This window comes from Hibiscus syriacus, unplaced genomic scaffold, assembly GCF_006381635.1.
Source record: "Hibiscus syriacus cultivar Baekdansim isolate YM2019G1 unplaced genomic scaffold, ASM638163v2 tig00110622_pilon, whole genome shotgun sequence".
Classification (NCBI taxonomy): domain Eukaryota; kingdom Viridiplantae; phylum Streptophyta; class Magnoliopsida; order Malvales; family Malvaceae; genus Hibiscus; species Hibiscus syriacus.
In genome coordinates this window covers 334,259-350,967 of record NW_024062803.1, presented here as the reverse complement: position 1 = coordinate 350,967, position 16,709 = coordinate 334,259, and the positions used below count along the sequence as shown (strand labels likewise).

The window sequence follows — 16,709 nt, the reverse complement described above, 5'->3', positions numbered from 1 at the left end:
AAATTATTTATATAAACACAAATCTAATCATATTTTAAATAATTTTGAAGCACGTTCTATATATTAATTTATTGTACTATGTAAAACAAGTTACAAATAACCCTAAGAAATGTTGTATTTTTTTTTCTCCCAAGAATTAATCTCACCTCCACAACACGATACCCAAAGGGTGACAGCTCTTATTCTGATGAGGCGTGGCTGTCCTACATTTTGGGTGGAAGAGCAAGGGGAGAATTTTTTTTTGGTACACTTGAACAAAGCAGTAAACTAGTGTAGTGTCTCAACTGGCGCTCCTCATTCTTATCCGTTCCCAACAACGCCTGAATTTCAGATAGAGGCAACTTTAGAATAGATGAATCATTTTCTTGTAGAAGTGTCAGATTCGCAAGTTTATCAGCGCATTTGTTTCCTTCACGCCAGATGTGCCGAACTTCAATCACTCATCCTTCCCTAAGGGGAGAATCTTTGTCTGGAGGTAATACGTGACGAGTAATGTGGCTGCCAAGAAAGATGATTTCCCATTCGAAGTACTAAATTATGGAGTTTCGTGCCTCCGCCGCAACGAACTATTGTGAACGGGGCGGGAAAAAAGAGCAGAACAAAAGGCAGGCAACTAGACAGAGGAAATATGCCGGCTACTGCCAATAGTTGTTTCATGCAACCGCACATTTGGCCCTCCGCTTTACTGCCCACCGCCAAACCATCATGATTCTCTCACTTCCCCACTAATATTCCAGTTTTATATACGTATTATTTATAATTTATATTTGAAGTAAATAACGTCTTTCAATAACATTGTCTGAATGGAACTTTTTCTCATTACTTGTTATAATTTTGCTTTTATTACGTTTCTGAGGCTCACATCCAGGTGAATAGATTACCCAGAATCTGAACAGGACTCTTCTTCCTCTCTGCTTCCTTTTACGTATTTATAGCATTGCACTTTCAATCGCAGCAAACCAGATCTCAGCTCTCCCGAAAATATTTAGTTTCCCTCTCAACACATATATAAATCGATCTTTGAGAACAAAATGTTCTCAAATTTCAGTTTTTTGTACGAATTCAGCTACAAACACATATAGACATCCATTTTTCAATCCATTCTAACAGCCTCTAATGCTTTCACTTTCTCCTTTACTTACCTCGCATCGGTACGATTTCTCACCTTGCGTTGTTTTTAAATTAATTAGCTACATTATATTATCTTCATCTTTGTTATTGATCGAATAAAAAAAATTGCAGAGTAATTAAGAGTTTTAGATTCTCTGGCTTCTTTCTCCATTAAAGAAAGAATAGTTTAACGCCAGTATTTAATGAGGACGGAGATTTTCAAGGATGGCGGATACTTGTAATTAAGGGCATTTTGTTTGCAGTAATAAGTAGTCAAAATGTCGGAGATTCAAACTAAATTAATACATAGATTTCATCGAACACTTGTCTCATGATGTGGGGTTCCTACAAAAGGGGCACCATCTCGTGTATAACTAGGCATATAGTTCCAATACCCAAAAACACACCCGTTTCGTAAAGTCCAACACCGATCGAACCTTGTAATAATTTGGTCACCGTCCTTTATAATGTTTTCCACTCCTTTCCCAGAATTCTACCGACACCCCTAGTTTTCAGCTCACAATCTTCTCATGGCATAGATTTCTTCTCTAACACACAGGTTGGTTATCGTTTCTGGCCAGTCTAGGTATATTGTTTAGTCCTGCTGCATCAACGATCTTATACGAAGCTACCTATGGCATGCACATCGATGGCATGGGCTGCCTCAATGGCCAAAAACGACGGATGCAAAGAAGAGATTGATGGGATTCATCGATCCAGTTCGGGTGTTAATCTTAATAAGAGAGTCGGCATTCGACGGTCTTATTTGGAGAACCACCTTTGTTACTCTGCCAATAGGATACTTGCTGCATCAACTAGACCAACCCTCAAGAATAGCAGGTCTTTCGGGATTTTCCCGCCGCTACCGTTTCAAATATCCGGCTCCATGATTCCGAAATCTGTTAGATCATTTTTGTTTGATCCGGAGACAAGTAAGGATTTGAATATGGCGGACAAGGATGCGGATGTTATCGGTGAAGAGAAGGAAATGAAGAGTGCTGATTGGTTGAAGAGGTTGATGGAGATCCGTAGAAGCTTTAAACATAAACAACTCAGAGAGAGTTTCGAAGTAAACAGAGAAAATGATGAGAATGATTCTCGAAATGGTGATGGAGACGAAGGCGAATGTGAAGTGAACTACGACTCAGAGGAAGAGGGAGGTGAAGTGAAATACGACCGTGATTCTTTCTCGAAGTTATTGGTTCAGGTTCCATGGTCTGATACAAAGCTGATTTCTCAGCTGGCCTTCTTATGCAACATGGCTTATGTGATACCAGAGATTAAGGTATGCATCTTCCATTTTTCTTTTAATTGTCAAGTTTCCGTTGTATAGAACTATTCTTAATTATGTCTTATGATCTAGATTTGTAGTCTTAAATCAAATCAAATCAAATCAGTTGATTATTCTAGTGAAATACATGCAGGAAAAGGATCTAAGAAAATATTATGGTCTAAGGTTTGTAACATCATCCCTTGAAAAGAAAGCTGAAGCTGAAGTGGGAACAATCAAAGCAAAATTAGATCAGGACTCTACTCGTGTACCTGTTGCTGCCCCAGAAACTTCCGAGTCCAGACCAGAGAAAGTCGAGGGTAAAGAGCGGAAGTGTCCAATCCGATTATCTGTTGTTTATGAGATTGCTGCTTCAGCTGCATGCCGCATCCAGTCACAGGCAAAGGGCCTTTTGTCCACTCGCTCAAAGACAGAGGAGGGGGAGGATCAAATGGATAAATGCAGATTTTCAGACCAGCCAGAAATGGAGAACGAGAATTCGCCTCGAGTATATAACTCAGAGGTGGCTGCTTTTATGGCAGCAGAAGCAATGACTGCTGTAGTTAGAGCTGGAGAGAAGGAAAAGCAAGAGACAGCAAAAGACCTACAGTCACTGCACTCATCACCTTGCGAATGGTTCGTCTGCGATGACTTAAGCACATACACTCGTTGTTTCGTAATTCAGGTATAGTAGTTCAAATCTTTTGTCATCCATATAACCAGATTATCGAATCTTGATATGTATGTAGATTAATGTTCATGTATATTTGCATCTATATGATATAACTGAAGTTGAATTGCAGGGGTCAGACTCTCTAGCGTCATGGCAGGCCAACCTTTTCTTTGAGCCTACTGAATTTGAGGTGAGCTTAATTGTTTGAGTACCAAGTCCAAGAACTCTGAATGAGAACTCTTTAAACTAGTGTAATTGTATCTGTGATAAACGGAAGAATTAGAAGAGTTACTGAAAAATCTAATACTTTGGTTCTCTCTTAGGAAACTGATGTGCTAGTTCATAGAGGAATTTATGAAGCTGCAAAGGGCATATATGAACGATTCTTCCCAGAAATTATGGACCATCTGAACAGGCATGGAGACCGTGCGAAGCTCCAGTTTACCGGTCACTCCCTTGGGGGCAGTCTTTCTCTTTTGATTAACCTGATGTTGTTGACTAGGAAGGTCGTAAAACCATCTACTCTTCGACCCATTGTCACTTTCGGCTCACCTTTTGTGTTTTGCGGGGGCCAAAAGATACTAGATGCATTGGGGGTAGATGAGAACCATGTTCATTGCGTGATGATGCATCGAGACATCGTCCCTAGAGCCTTCTCCTGCAAATATCCGAACCATGTTGCCGTTGTCCTCAAGCGTTTGCCCGGTTCCCTCCGGTCTCACCCCTGTTTGCTTAAAAACGTAAGTAGAAGATTGACCTAGCCTATCTCATTCATTTACAGCATGTAGTAAATCTAGCCTATCTCGCTCATTTGTTTGTTTCAATGCAGAAACTTCTGTACACTCCACTTGGAAAACTATTCATCCTCCAGCCGAGCGAGAAGTCGTCTCCACCGCACCAGCTAATCCCACCGGGAAACGCTCTTTATACTTTGGATAAAACACATCCCGGATACTCGATGCAAGCTCTTAAGGCCTTTCTTAATTGTCCCCATCCATTAGACACCCTCAGCGATCTCACGGCCTATGGCTCGGACGGTGCGATTTTAAGAGACCATGACTCCAGCAACTACTTGAAAGCGGTCAATGGGGTTCTAAGGCTACAAAAGACTGCCGTGCGCCATGCGGGGATCGAGAAAAGCTTGTTATGATCACTGCTTACTTCGCCGTCTCCACACTCATGGAGCCATGATAGAAGTTTAGAGAACGTCATTTTATCAAATAAAGAGATAATGACCGGTGTGTGAATACTCTGAAGCCTTCTTCTCTATGGTTTCTCCATGGATATAGCTAGCAAAGTTAGCTTCTTTTTACCATAATTGTAATATTGAAGAAAAAAAGAACGTAGAAAAAGGAACAAAACAAGACAATCCTTGTACATTCCCGAACCCAGTGTCTTTTGCTGTGTCTAATGTCAATAATCTGCATATATTGTTCAGTCATAAATTTTTTTTTGAAGGAATAAAAGCTTATATTTCAATAGCATCATCAATTACAAGTTGTTTAATACAATCAGGTTCATCCAGGAAGAATCAAACTAGATTGTGGTTTGATAAAGCTCATTAATCTAAGGAATGAGCAACTCTATTAGCTTCCCTACATATATAATGCACTTTAAAGGAAGGGTGGTCAGTTAAAATCAGTCTAGCCTCATTGAGCAACAATCCAATTGTAGAGATATCCTGGGTCTTGTTAGAGTTCTGTTGAGTTAATCGAATGACGAAATTGGCCAAGAGGGGGGTGAATTGGCAATAAAAATTTTGTGGAAGCTTTTGCAGAAAATTGAAAGTAATTGCACAACGATTTACAGTGGTTCGACTTTCTCAAACAAAGTCTACGTCCACTACCTTAGCTATCCACACTAAGGATTTTCCAACAAATTCACTAATTTGTTCTTTCTTTTGAGGCCAAAGAGATAACCTTACAATTCCCTCAAGAGTATACCCCAACTCTTGATAACACTCTTTTCTCAAAGAAGATTACAAATTTGCAAACTTACAAGAAAACCTCACAAGGTAAGATGTTTGCACAATTCTAGAACAAAGAAAAGAACACTCAAAGATGAATACAATTGAGCACAAAAAGTGTTCTTGAAAGCAAAATGAATATTGAATGAAAATAGGCTTGAAATGCTCAAACTTGAGGTTTGATGCTTTCTCCTTGATTCTCTCTTGATTCTAGTTGCTTGATGTTTCTTGTTGTTGATCAATGGCTTCTAAGCTTGCTTAAATATACCTTGGATCACTTCTGAACGTTGGGGATGATTAGAGAATATATTATAGCCGTTTTAGTGTGAAAACATTTAATAAAACAGCTTGGAGCGTGGGGGGAATCGGTTCCCCCTCATAGGGAATCGGTTCCCTAAGTGTAAAATTCAAATATTTCGACCGTTGAACAGGGGGAATCGGTACCCCCTTGGGGGGGATCGGTTCCCTCCGAGCATACTGGAATTCTCGGAACAAAACTGTTTAGGGGGGAATCGGTTCCCTCCGAGCATTCTGGAAATCTCGGAGCCAAACTATTCAGGGGGGAATCGGTTCCTCCTATGGGAGGGAATCGGTACCCTCTGAGCAATCTGGAATTTTTGGCTTTGAATTGGTTCGAAATACTTTGTAAAATTATTTTGAAATTGTTTTATGATTAAAACTTAATTTTACACTTAAGTAAGGATTAAAATGATTTTTGAAATATTTGGAGTAATGTTTTGATATTCGAATAGTTATATCGAATATACTTAGAAAATCATTTGGAAAATCTTAAAATCCATTTAACTTAATTTGTTATATCGAAATATCAAAATGTTTCAACAATCTCCCCCTTTTTGATATAACAAAACATTTTAATAATTTTAAGATTTTTGAAATCAAGTTCAAGTTTTGAAATTACTCCCCCTTACTTTAACACTTCCTTCAATTTATCATGTAAAACATTTAACACTTATTCTTCTCCCCCTTTTTGTTAAATCAAAAGACATTGTAAACAAGGTTTTGAAATCATTTAGCCAATTGATTTATTAATTATAAGCTTAAGCTGCTAAGATCACAATCAAAAGAGAGGTTAGCCATTAGTTTCACAAATCAATATTCATAAATAATGTGATATGGCAAAATTGGTCATATTGCTAATGATGATGTAAATGATGCAAAAATGAATAAAACACCAAACATATAAGTTCACACCATTCATAAATCCAAAATCCAACAATCCACAAAATCAAACAATCCAAAATATCCAAAATGTTGAAACAATATTCTTTTTGTTCAAAGTTTTAAACTAAACACATAATCAAACATCCGGATCGGTAGGAGGAAAACGGGCTCGCATAGCGGCCATCTCGTGTGTGAGTTCATTGATACGAGCGTTGGTTGATTCATTGTTTGCACGCATCTCCCGAAGAATCTCTAATTGTTGAGCTCCCATTGTGGATAAATGAGACTCTATAGAGGAAAAGCGCGAGTCCATTGTAGCGTATCGGAAATCGAATGTCTCCATAAAGGATTGAAAATATGGAGGCATTTGATGCGTTTGTTATGCTTGCTCCTCGGGCTGCTCTTCGGGTTGTTCAGGTTCTTCTTCAGCTTCATCAATATCCCTCATTAATTGTTCAAACTCGGGATCTTCGTCAGCCTCGGGTGGAGCTTGTGAAGAACTAGCTCCCGGAGTAGAAGAACGAACCCATTCACCGGTTTCTTTGTTCTTTACCCATCCCGCTCTCGTTAAGGAAAGAAGATTGATTTGTTTCTTAAGAGGAAAAACGGCATCTAGACCGACTCTAAGCCCAGCTTTGGAAAACAGATTACTCAAAAAGCAACCGTAAACTAGAGATGAACAGAGTTTCTTGTTAGGAACAAGATTTACGGTTTCAACAATTTCAGCAAAAATAATCTGAGGTAGGTTAATTTTAATACGGTTTTCGAAACAATGTAACCACCAAAGATCCAAAGCTCTAAGAGTAGAATAACGACCTCCGGATGGTCGAAACCACCAAGAAATCATTAGATGAAGAAAACGCTCATGTAGGTCTAAGACACTCGCACTATCTCTTCTTTTATAACGAGAACCTAAAATTTGTTTTCATTCGAAATACCATCATTATCTAATCCAAATGTATTGGCTATATATGCCGGGTCAATATATAAGAATTGTCCTAGAAGGTAGGAACGAATTCCTATGGTTTCGGTTTCATCTTGATTTTTAACACAAACGGCATTAGAGTAGAATATGCGAACAAGTTGATGGTAAACGATGGGTTCAAGATCAAATAGTTTATCAAATTTCCATTCTTGTAAAATAGGAAGATATTTAAAATCGTTAGCTAACATAGCTTGACGAGAAGGAATACGTTCTTCCCGGATTTTGTAAGAATCGAAATATTGATAATACCAATATCGGTGATTTCTAGACCCAGGATGATTGAAACACGAATTTTGGATAGTCAAGTTAGGATCAGTGGGATTGGGATTAGAAATTGGAATAGAAGGAGGATTTGGAGGTGGATTTGGTTGACGACTAGAACGACTAGATGAAGACCTAGGACGTTTAGGATTTGACATGGTGAAGGAAATCGGAATAGATAGAATAACCTGCAATTTTAAAACAAATGTATGCAATTCAATTAATCCCAAAACTCAAATGAGTCCTCAATATTTCAAGATTCTCTAAATCAATCCTAATGGGCAAAGTTTTTGAAAAACTTTTGAAAAATATGGTTTTGAGAAACAATATATGTATAGTTTTTTATAACAACAACATAATTGAATCAAAACACAATAATTTGAAAAATAACATTTTTTTTATTATTTAGAAAATTTAAAAAAAATTGAAAAATTCTTGTGTTTTTGATGAAATTAGTTGTAACATCTAGTTTCTAATCACTAAATAATCAATGCCCGATCACTATTTCAACCTAGAACTAATTGAAACTAATCCTATGTTCAAAAATAATGAAATAAAGAGTTTAGAAAAAATTTACCTTGAAAGATGAAGATTGAGGGGATTTAGATGTTGTTTGCACGATTTTAATGATTCCAACAGGTTTAGAAGATGATATTTGAAGCAAATTCCGATTAATATTGTTGATTTGAGGCAAAAATGGAGATTTGAGAGATTTAGAGGGGAGAAACGGCGAAGAGAGAGGAAGAGGGTTTTTGAGATTTTGGGGTTGTTCTGCCCGATTTTAGCAGAACCCCAGGGGGGTATCGATTCCCCTGTGGGGGGAATCGGTTCCCCTTCAAAGGAGGAATCGGTTCCCTCAGGGGGGATCGATTCCCTCTGCACCAAAATGCTAAAATCTGATTTTTTTAAGCACAAAATGCTAATAATCTGGATTTTTGAACATAAAATTAATTTTCACTAAGAATCACAAACTCCCCCTAACTAATAGCAAGAATGCAATCAAAAATTATTATTATAAGCATTTTTCAAGATTTATTAAAAGTGCTAAAATTATTTTAAACATTTAGTGAAGATAGGTTGGTCAAACCTAATTCTCTCCTAAGTGTCCAAAATCTTTCCTTGTCTAAGGGTTTTGTAAAGATATCCGCTAATTGGTGCAAAGTATCAACAAATTCTAGAACTACATCTTCCTTAGTGACATGGTCTCTAATGAAGTGATGTCTTATTTCAATGTGCTTAGTTCTAGAGTGTTGGATGGGATTTTTAGTGAGACAAATAGCACTAGTATTGTCACACTTGATAGGAATGGTACCTACTTCAATTCCATAATCAAAAAGTTGTTGTTTCATCCATAAAACTTGTGCACAGCAACTACCAGCTGAAATGTATTCGGCTTCAGTGGTAGATAATGCAACACAATTTTGTTTCTTTGAAAACCAAGAAATCAACATATTTCCAAGGAATTGGCAAGTACCGGAGGTGCTTTTCCTATCTAATTTGCATCCTCCATAATCCGCATCAGAAAAAGCATGCAAGCTAAAGCTAGAGTCTCTAGGATACCAAAGTCCTAAACTAGGAGTGTCCTTAAGGTATCTAAAGATTCTCTTAACAGCTAGTAAATGTGATTCCTTAGGACATGATTGAAATCTAGCACATAAGCAAACACTAAACATAATGTCCGGTCTACTTGCAGTTAGATAAAGCAAAGAGCCAATCATTGACCTATATAATTTAACATCTACACATTTACCTCCTTCATCTAAGTCAAGCTTTGTTGAAGAGCTCATTGGAGTGTTATGAGGTTTCCCATTTTCCAGTCCAAACTTCTTGAGCATATCTTTGACGTACTTAGCTTGATTAATGAAGATGCCATATTTTCTTTGCTTGATTTGGAGTCCCAAGAAAAATGAGAGCTCCCCCATCATGCTCATCTCAAACTCACTTTGCATTAGCTTAGAAAATTCTTGGCAAAGAACATCATTAGTAGAACCAAATATTATATCATCAACATAAATTTGAACTACTAATAAATCTTTACCTTTTCTCTTTAAAAACAATGTAGTGTCAACATTTCCTTTTAAAAAATCTTTTTCAATTAAAAAATTTGACAATCTTTCATACCAAGCTCTAGGAGCTTGTTTTAAACCATAAAGAGTTTTTGTCAATTTTAAAACATGATCCGGAAAATTTGAATCTTCAAAACCTGGAGGTTGTTCCACGTACACTTCTTCTTTTATAAAACCATTTAAAAATGCACTTTTAACATCCATTTGATATAATTTAAATTCATTGAAACATGCAAATGCTAATAACATTCTAATTGCTTCCATCCTAGCTACGGGAGCGTATGTTTCATCATAGTCTATGCCTTCTTCTTGAGTATAGCCTTGAGCAACAAGTCTAGCCTTGTTCCTCACTATATTACCACTTTCATCAAGTTTATTTCTAAAAACCCATCTAGTACCTACAGTAGATTTATTACTAGGCCTTTCAACTAATGTCCATACTTTACTTCTCTCAAATTGATTTAATTCTTCTTGCATATCCATAATCCAATGTTCATCTTTAATGCTTCTTTGATGTTCTTAGGCTCTATGCATGAAATAAATGCAACATAATTACAGATATTTCTAAGAGAAGATCGAGTAGTTACCCCTTTTGATGGATCACCTATAATTTCACCATCTTTGACATAGTTGTACTCTCTTGGAAAAGATACTTCCCTTTCTTCAATGGTTGGATTCTCGAGGGGATCATGAGTTTCCTCATCTTTTGTTTCTTCCTTTGATGATGATTCTCCAACGTCATGTCTAACGTCATTTTCTTGTACAATACCTACATCATCATTAACAGAAGAATCCTTCCTCGGAAGGGGATTATCATCGAAAACAACATGTATAGACTCTTCTACAACTAAAGTTCTTTTATTAAATACACGATAAGCTTTAGAATTTAAGGAATAACCCAAAAAAATTCCTTCATCACTTTTAGCATCAAATTTACCAAGATTTTCTTTACCGTTGTTTAAAACAAAACATTTACATCCAAAAGGATGAAAATAGCTAATGTTAGGCTTTTTATTTTTGAGAATTTCATATGGAGTTTTCTTTAAAATTGGCCTAATCATTACTCGATTTATAACATAACAAGCGGTATTTGTGGCTTCCGCCCAAAAATATTTTGGCAAATTATTTTCACAAAGCATGGTTCTAGCCATTTCTTCTAAAGTTCGATTTTTCCTCTCAACAACTCCATTTTGTTGAGGGGTTCTAGGTGCTGAAAATTGTGGCTAATACCATTAGAATTACAAAACTCAATAAATCCAAGATTTTCAAATTCAGTTCCATGATCACTTCTAACACTAGTGATAGAGTAACCTTTTTCATTTTGGATTATTTTTGAAAATGTGATGAAATTTTCTAATGCTTCATCTTTAGTACTTAAGAATAGAACCCAAGTGTATCTAGAATAGTCATCTACCAAGACAAATGCATATTGTTTTCCTCCCAAGCTAGTAGTTCTAGTTGGCCCAAAAAGATCTAAATGGATCAATTGTAATACTCTACTAGTTGATACATCATTAATATATTTAAAAGAAACTCGTTTTTGTTTTCCTTTAGCACAAGCATCACAGATTTATCATTATCAAATTTAAGCTTAGGCAACCCTCTTACTAAGTCTCCTTGAATTAACCGTTGCAAAACACTCATACTAGCATGACCTAGTCTCCTATGCCATAACCAACTATCATGCTCACCCTTAGCAACTAGGCATAAATTAGTCATATCAATAGAATCTAAATGCACCATGTAAATGTTTCCTATTCTATGACCAACAAGCATAATCCGATTAGATGCAATGTCAATGACTTTACAACCATTAATTTCAAATAAGACATTGAATCCCTTATCGCATAATTGACTAATACTCAATAGATTATGCTTTAATCCATTCACATATAAAACATTTTTAATTTGTATGGAAGAGGTATTACCTATTGTACCAATACCTTCAATGTGACCTTTTGAATTATCACCAAAAGTCACTTCTCCTCCATTTTTGACGTTAAGCTCTATGAACCGGCTTTTGTCTCCGGTCATGTGTCTTGAGCATCCACTATCAAGGTACCATGAATTTGAATTTGTTTCTCGTGCCTTGTAGCAATGCTCATTTCCCTACAAACATAGATTAATTTTTGATTTTTGGTACCCAAATTCTTTTGGGTCCATATTCATTAGTTTCCAAAATCCTAGTCCCCTTAGGTATCCATTTGTGTAGGATATATTTATCTTTAGTAGTAATGAGTCCTTTAGGAACCCATATATTTCTAAAGATTTTACTATTTAAGGTTCGTTGAGGATTTCTATGATTGTAGTTTCTAAAATCTTTTCTAACAAAGTTGGATTTTGAATTTTATCCTTTTTCAAAACGTTTTGTTCCAACTTTATCAAAAGAAGCTTTAAGATCATCAATTTTCTTTTGATGATCATCATTGACCTTTGAAAGTAAATTTTGCAAATCTAATTTTTTCTTTTCAAACTCTTCTAGTTTGATTTGCAAATCTTTGATTTTACTTTCAAGATCATTGTTGATTTTGGATATGAGTTTATTTTCATTTTTCAACTTTGAAACATCATTTTTATATTTTAAAAATAATTTCTCATAATCTGAAGCCAACCCATTATATTCCTCTAATAACTCATCATAAGATAAATCATCAAAATCAGATGAGTTAGAGGTTACCTTAGAATCTTCCCCAAATGCCATTAAGCACAAGTTTGCTACTTCTTGTTCTTCTTCATCGGAACCTTCTTCATCGCTCCATGTAGCCACATGAGCCTTGTGCTTATTCTTTGATTGACCCTTCTTCTTCAATTGTGGGCAATCATATTTGACATGCCCTGGCTTTTGCATTCATAGCAAATGATCGGGTCCTTCTCTTTTGGTTCATCTTTGAGGCCTTCATTTCGTTTGAATTTTCTTCCTCGGTAAGGTCTCATCATTTTTCTGAACCGTTTGGCAAACAATGCCATTTCCTCGTCATCATCATCATCATTAGAATCACTCTCATCTTTTGTGGATTTGAGAGCAACTCCAATGTTTTTCTTCTCTCCTTCTCCTTTGGTGTCTCTTCAACTTTATCAAGGTCCACCTCATCTTCAAGCATCATCTCATGAGTGAGGAGTGAACCGATAAGTTCTTCAAGAGTTAAGGACGATAGGTCCTTAGACTCGATGATTGCCGTCTTCTTTGATTGCCATGATTTTGGGAGGGAGTAGACTAACTTCCTCACAAGCTTTTCATTTGAGATGATCTCTCCATATGATTTGAGACCATTGACAATCGTTGAAAATCTATCCGTCATAGCTTTGATGTCTTCATTTGGTTTCATCCTGAAATTTTCATAGCTATGCGTTAGAATACTAATTTTTGATTTCTTTACCTCATCTGTACCTTCATGTGTGACTTGAAGTTTGTCCCATATTTCTTTGGCGGTTGTACACGATGAAACTCTTCCGTATTCATCTGGTCCAAGAGCACAAAAAATAATATGGATGGCTTTGGAGTTGAGCTGGAACATTCTTGTCTCTCCTTCACTCCACAACCTTGGATGAGTGAGAGGTTTGATGTATCCTTCTTCTACAGCATTCCATGCTCCCATGTCACTTGCTTGAATGAAGTACATCATTCTATTCTTCCAATAGGCATAGTTAGCTCCATTGAAGAAAGGAGGCTTGTTGACGGGCATCGAATCGAGACCGGAGTCGAAGTTTGAAGTGGAGGCTATTGATGACTTTGTAATCGATGTAACTCTTCCCGGATCGACTCAAGAGGCGATTAAACCTTCAAATGAGTTAGGCTCTGATGCCAATTGTTGAGTTAATCAAATGACGAAATTGGCCAAGAGGGGGGTGAATTGGCAATAAAAAATTTGTGGAAGCTTTTGCAGAAAATTGAAAGTAATTGCACAGCGATTTACAGTGGTTCGACTTTCTCAAACAAAGTCTACGTCCACTACCTTAGCTATCCACACTAAGGATTTTCCAACAAATTCACTAATTTGTTCTTTCTTTTGAGGCCAAAGAGATAACCTTACAATTCCCTCAAGAGTATACCCCAACTCTTAAGAACACTCTTTTCTCAAAGAGAAGATTACAAATTTGCAAACTTACAAGAAAACCTCACAAGGTAAGATGTTTGCACAATTCTAGAACAAAGAAAAGAACACTCAAAGATGAATACAATTGAGCACAAAAAGTGTTCTTGAAAGCAAAATGAATATTGAATGAAAATAGGTTTGAAATGCTCAAACTTGAGGTTTGATGCTTTCTCTTTGATTTTCTCTTGATTCTAGTTGCTTGATGTTTCTTGTTGTTGATCAATGGCTTCTAAGCTTGCTTAAATATACCTTGGATCACTTCTGAACGTTGGGGATGATTAGAGAAGATATTATAGCCGTTTTAGTGTGAAAACATTTAATAAAACATCTTGGAGCGTGGGGGGAATCGGTTCCCTAAGTGTAAAATTCAAATATTTCGACCGTTGAACAGGGGGGAATCGGTACCCCCTTGGGGGGGGATCGGTTCCCTCCGAGCATACTGGAATTCTCGGAACAAAACTGTTTAGGGGGAATCGGTTCCTCCTATGGGGGAATCGGTTCCCTCCGAGCATTCTGGAAATCTCGGAGCCAAACCATTCAGGGGGAATCGGTTCCTCCTATGGGAGGGAATCGGTTCCCTCTGAGCAATCTGGAATTTTTGGCTTTGAATTGGTTCGAAATACTTTGTAAAATTATTTTGAAATTGTTTTATGATTAAAACTTAATTTTACACTTAAGTATGGATTAAAATGATTTTTGAAATATTTGGAGTAATGTTTTGATATTCGAATAGTTATATCGAATATACTTAGAAAATCATTTGGAAAATCTTAAAATCCATTTAACTTAATTTGTTATATCGAAATATCAAAATGTTTCAACAAGTTCTGATTAGACAACCTGTACACAATCGAAATGGCATCTCCTTCAATAACAACATTGTTCCATCCAGTCTCAGAAGCAAAACGAATACCCTGAGTGAAAGCTTACAATACGCCATTTTGTGCGCATCCCGAGCCACAATACCAACCGTCGCTAGACGTGAATCCTTACAATACGCTCCATTAACATTAATCTTAATCGTATCCTATATCGGTTTGCTCCATTTACGAAGTCTGCGAGGAAGCTGATCAGCACTTGTACAACCTAAGGGATTCGATGCCTGCTTAAACTCCCCAATCAGGTTCCAAGCTTTAAAAATAATGTCTCTGTCCGATTGAAGCTCCGCATCATGCAACCATTTGTTTCGACGGTTCCAAATATTCCCAAGTAAGGCAAGAAACAAATCAAAACCTTCACGGTTCAATTTGGACTGAACACGCGTCAACCATTGGATTCAGGAATTACTATCCCAATCAACAAGTTCTTGGGGGAGACACGACATCTCAAGGACCGTCTTCGAGTTGGGACAGTCCTTAATCGCGTGCAACGTCGATTCCAACTTCGAATTACAAAGGAGGCAGGTGCCTTCTCCAAGGTTGGCTTGTTTGACTTTTGTCCCCGAAGGAATAGCTTCATGGCAAAGGCGCCATCCAAAAATTCTGATTTTTGGGAGAATATTCGCCTTAGCCGCTACATTTCATATTCCTTCCGCAATCAAGTTTGGACTATTCTGGATCTTTAGCCAGTTGTATCCCGACTTAGCAGAGTAAGATCCTGAACTGTGATGACTCCACAGAATTTTATCATCATGAACGGGAGCAACCAGAGTGTTGAGAACCTGTGACGCATCCTCACTGAGAAGCACCCTTTTAACTTTGTTCTCATCCCATCTCGCACAACCTGTAATAAAAAAATCTGCCACTTTTACCGACTGGTCAGCACAACCTTTCCTTTCATCGAATAGGACCATAGTCCCCCCACTAATCCGGGAACATTCTGACCTTGCTATCAACACCTACCCTCCAGAAAAAACCATCATTAAGAGCGTTTTTTGCCTTCATGAGACTCGCCTACGCATAAGAATGTTTATCCCCAAGTCTTGCCTCAAAAAACGATGTGGTTGGAATGTATTTAGCTTTAAGTACCTTGAATGCCAAAGAGTTCTCATCTTGGATGAGTCTCCAAATCTGATTGCCAAGGAGGGCAACATTAAAAAGCTTAAGAACCCTAAAATCCATCCCACCAAACTTTTTGGAGCGGCATACCTTGTCCCAAGCAACCATCGCCCATCCTCTAGAATCTTATTTCCCAAACCACTAATAAGACCTTGCTTGAGACTTAATATCTTCAACAACTCCTTCCGGTAAAAAATAACAAGACATTGCATAAGCTGGGAGGGCTTGAACCACTGACTTAATGAAGACCTCTCTACCTCCAAAAGAGAGGAGTCGCTTAGTCCACCCTTGAATCCTCTTTGCCGTCTTGTCTTTGATAAAGTTAAACGCAACTCGTTTGTCTTTCCCTACTGCAAGAGGTAAACCGAGATAATTCCCAGGGTCAAGAGCCTCTACAACTCCCAACTCGCTCAAAAAGGTCAACCTATCCACAGCTGGTGTATTAGGGCTGAAAAAGATGCTTGACTTATCAAAGTTCACCTTTTATCCTGAAGCCCTTTCATATTGAGTCAAAATGTTCTTTATTCTGCGCAACTCCATAGTCGAATTCTTCACAAACAATAAACTATCATCAGTATAAAACAAATGAGAAATCCTCGGACCTCTCATACTTGCTCGAATGCCCTTAATCTCATTCCTCATTTGAGCCTTCAGAAGTAATGCAAAAAGTTCGTGAGCACAAAAAAGAAACAAGTATGAAGATAAGGGGTCCCCTTTCCAGAGTCCCCTTTGCAGATTGAAAGGGTTAGACAACACACCATTAATATGCACTTGGAAAGAAACCGTGCTTATACACTTCCGAATAAGATTAACAAAAGAATCATTAAAACCCATGCGAAGCATAACACCAAGAAGGAATTCGCATTCCACTCTATCATATGCTTTATCCATATCTAACTTAATAGCAGCTCCCTTATTAGGTCCATTTTTTTACCCCTTAAGATAATGAATTAGCTCGTGGGCTACTAAAAGATTATCAGAAATACGTCTATCAAAGAAAAAAGCACATTGGTTTTTTGCAATGCATACATGCATCAAGGGCTTTAAACGATTAATAATAGCTTTAGACACAACCTTATAAATGACCGAGCAAAGACTAATCGGC

The 16,709-nt window shown here is 37.3% G+C and overlaps 1 protein-coding gene across 2 annotated transcripts in view; it reads left to right on the top strand.

The window, feature by feature from the left end:
- Positions 1 to 1,541: 1,541 nt before the first annotated feature.
- Positions 1,542 to 16,709, top strand: part of LOC120136325 (phospholipase A1 PLIP1, chloroplastic-like) — a 36,141-nt gene continuing 20,973 nt past the window's right edge. Inside the window, exons 1-5 of one of the 2 annotated variants that reach the window (XM_039152386.1) lie at positions 1,542 to 2,395; positions 2,535 to 3,065; positions 3,184 to 3,243; positions 3,377 to 3,793; positions 3,883 to 4,291. In XM_039152386.1, the coding sequence (XP_039008317.1) occupies positions 1,745 to 2,395; positions 2,535 to 3,065; positions 3,184 to 3,243; positions 3,377 to 3,793; positions 3,883 to 4,203 (1,980 nt within the window). In that variant the 5' untranslated portion in view covers positions 1,542 to 1,744 and the 3' untranslated portion in view covers positions 4,204 to 4,291. Of the gene's footprint in view, positions 2,396 to 2,534; positions 3,066 to 3,183; positions 3,244 to 3,376; positions 3,798 to 3,882; positions 4,292 to 16,709 lie in introns of those variants that run through there. The other variant, XM_039152387.1, reaches the window with a different exon arrangement.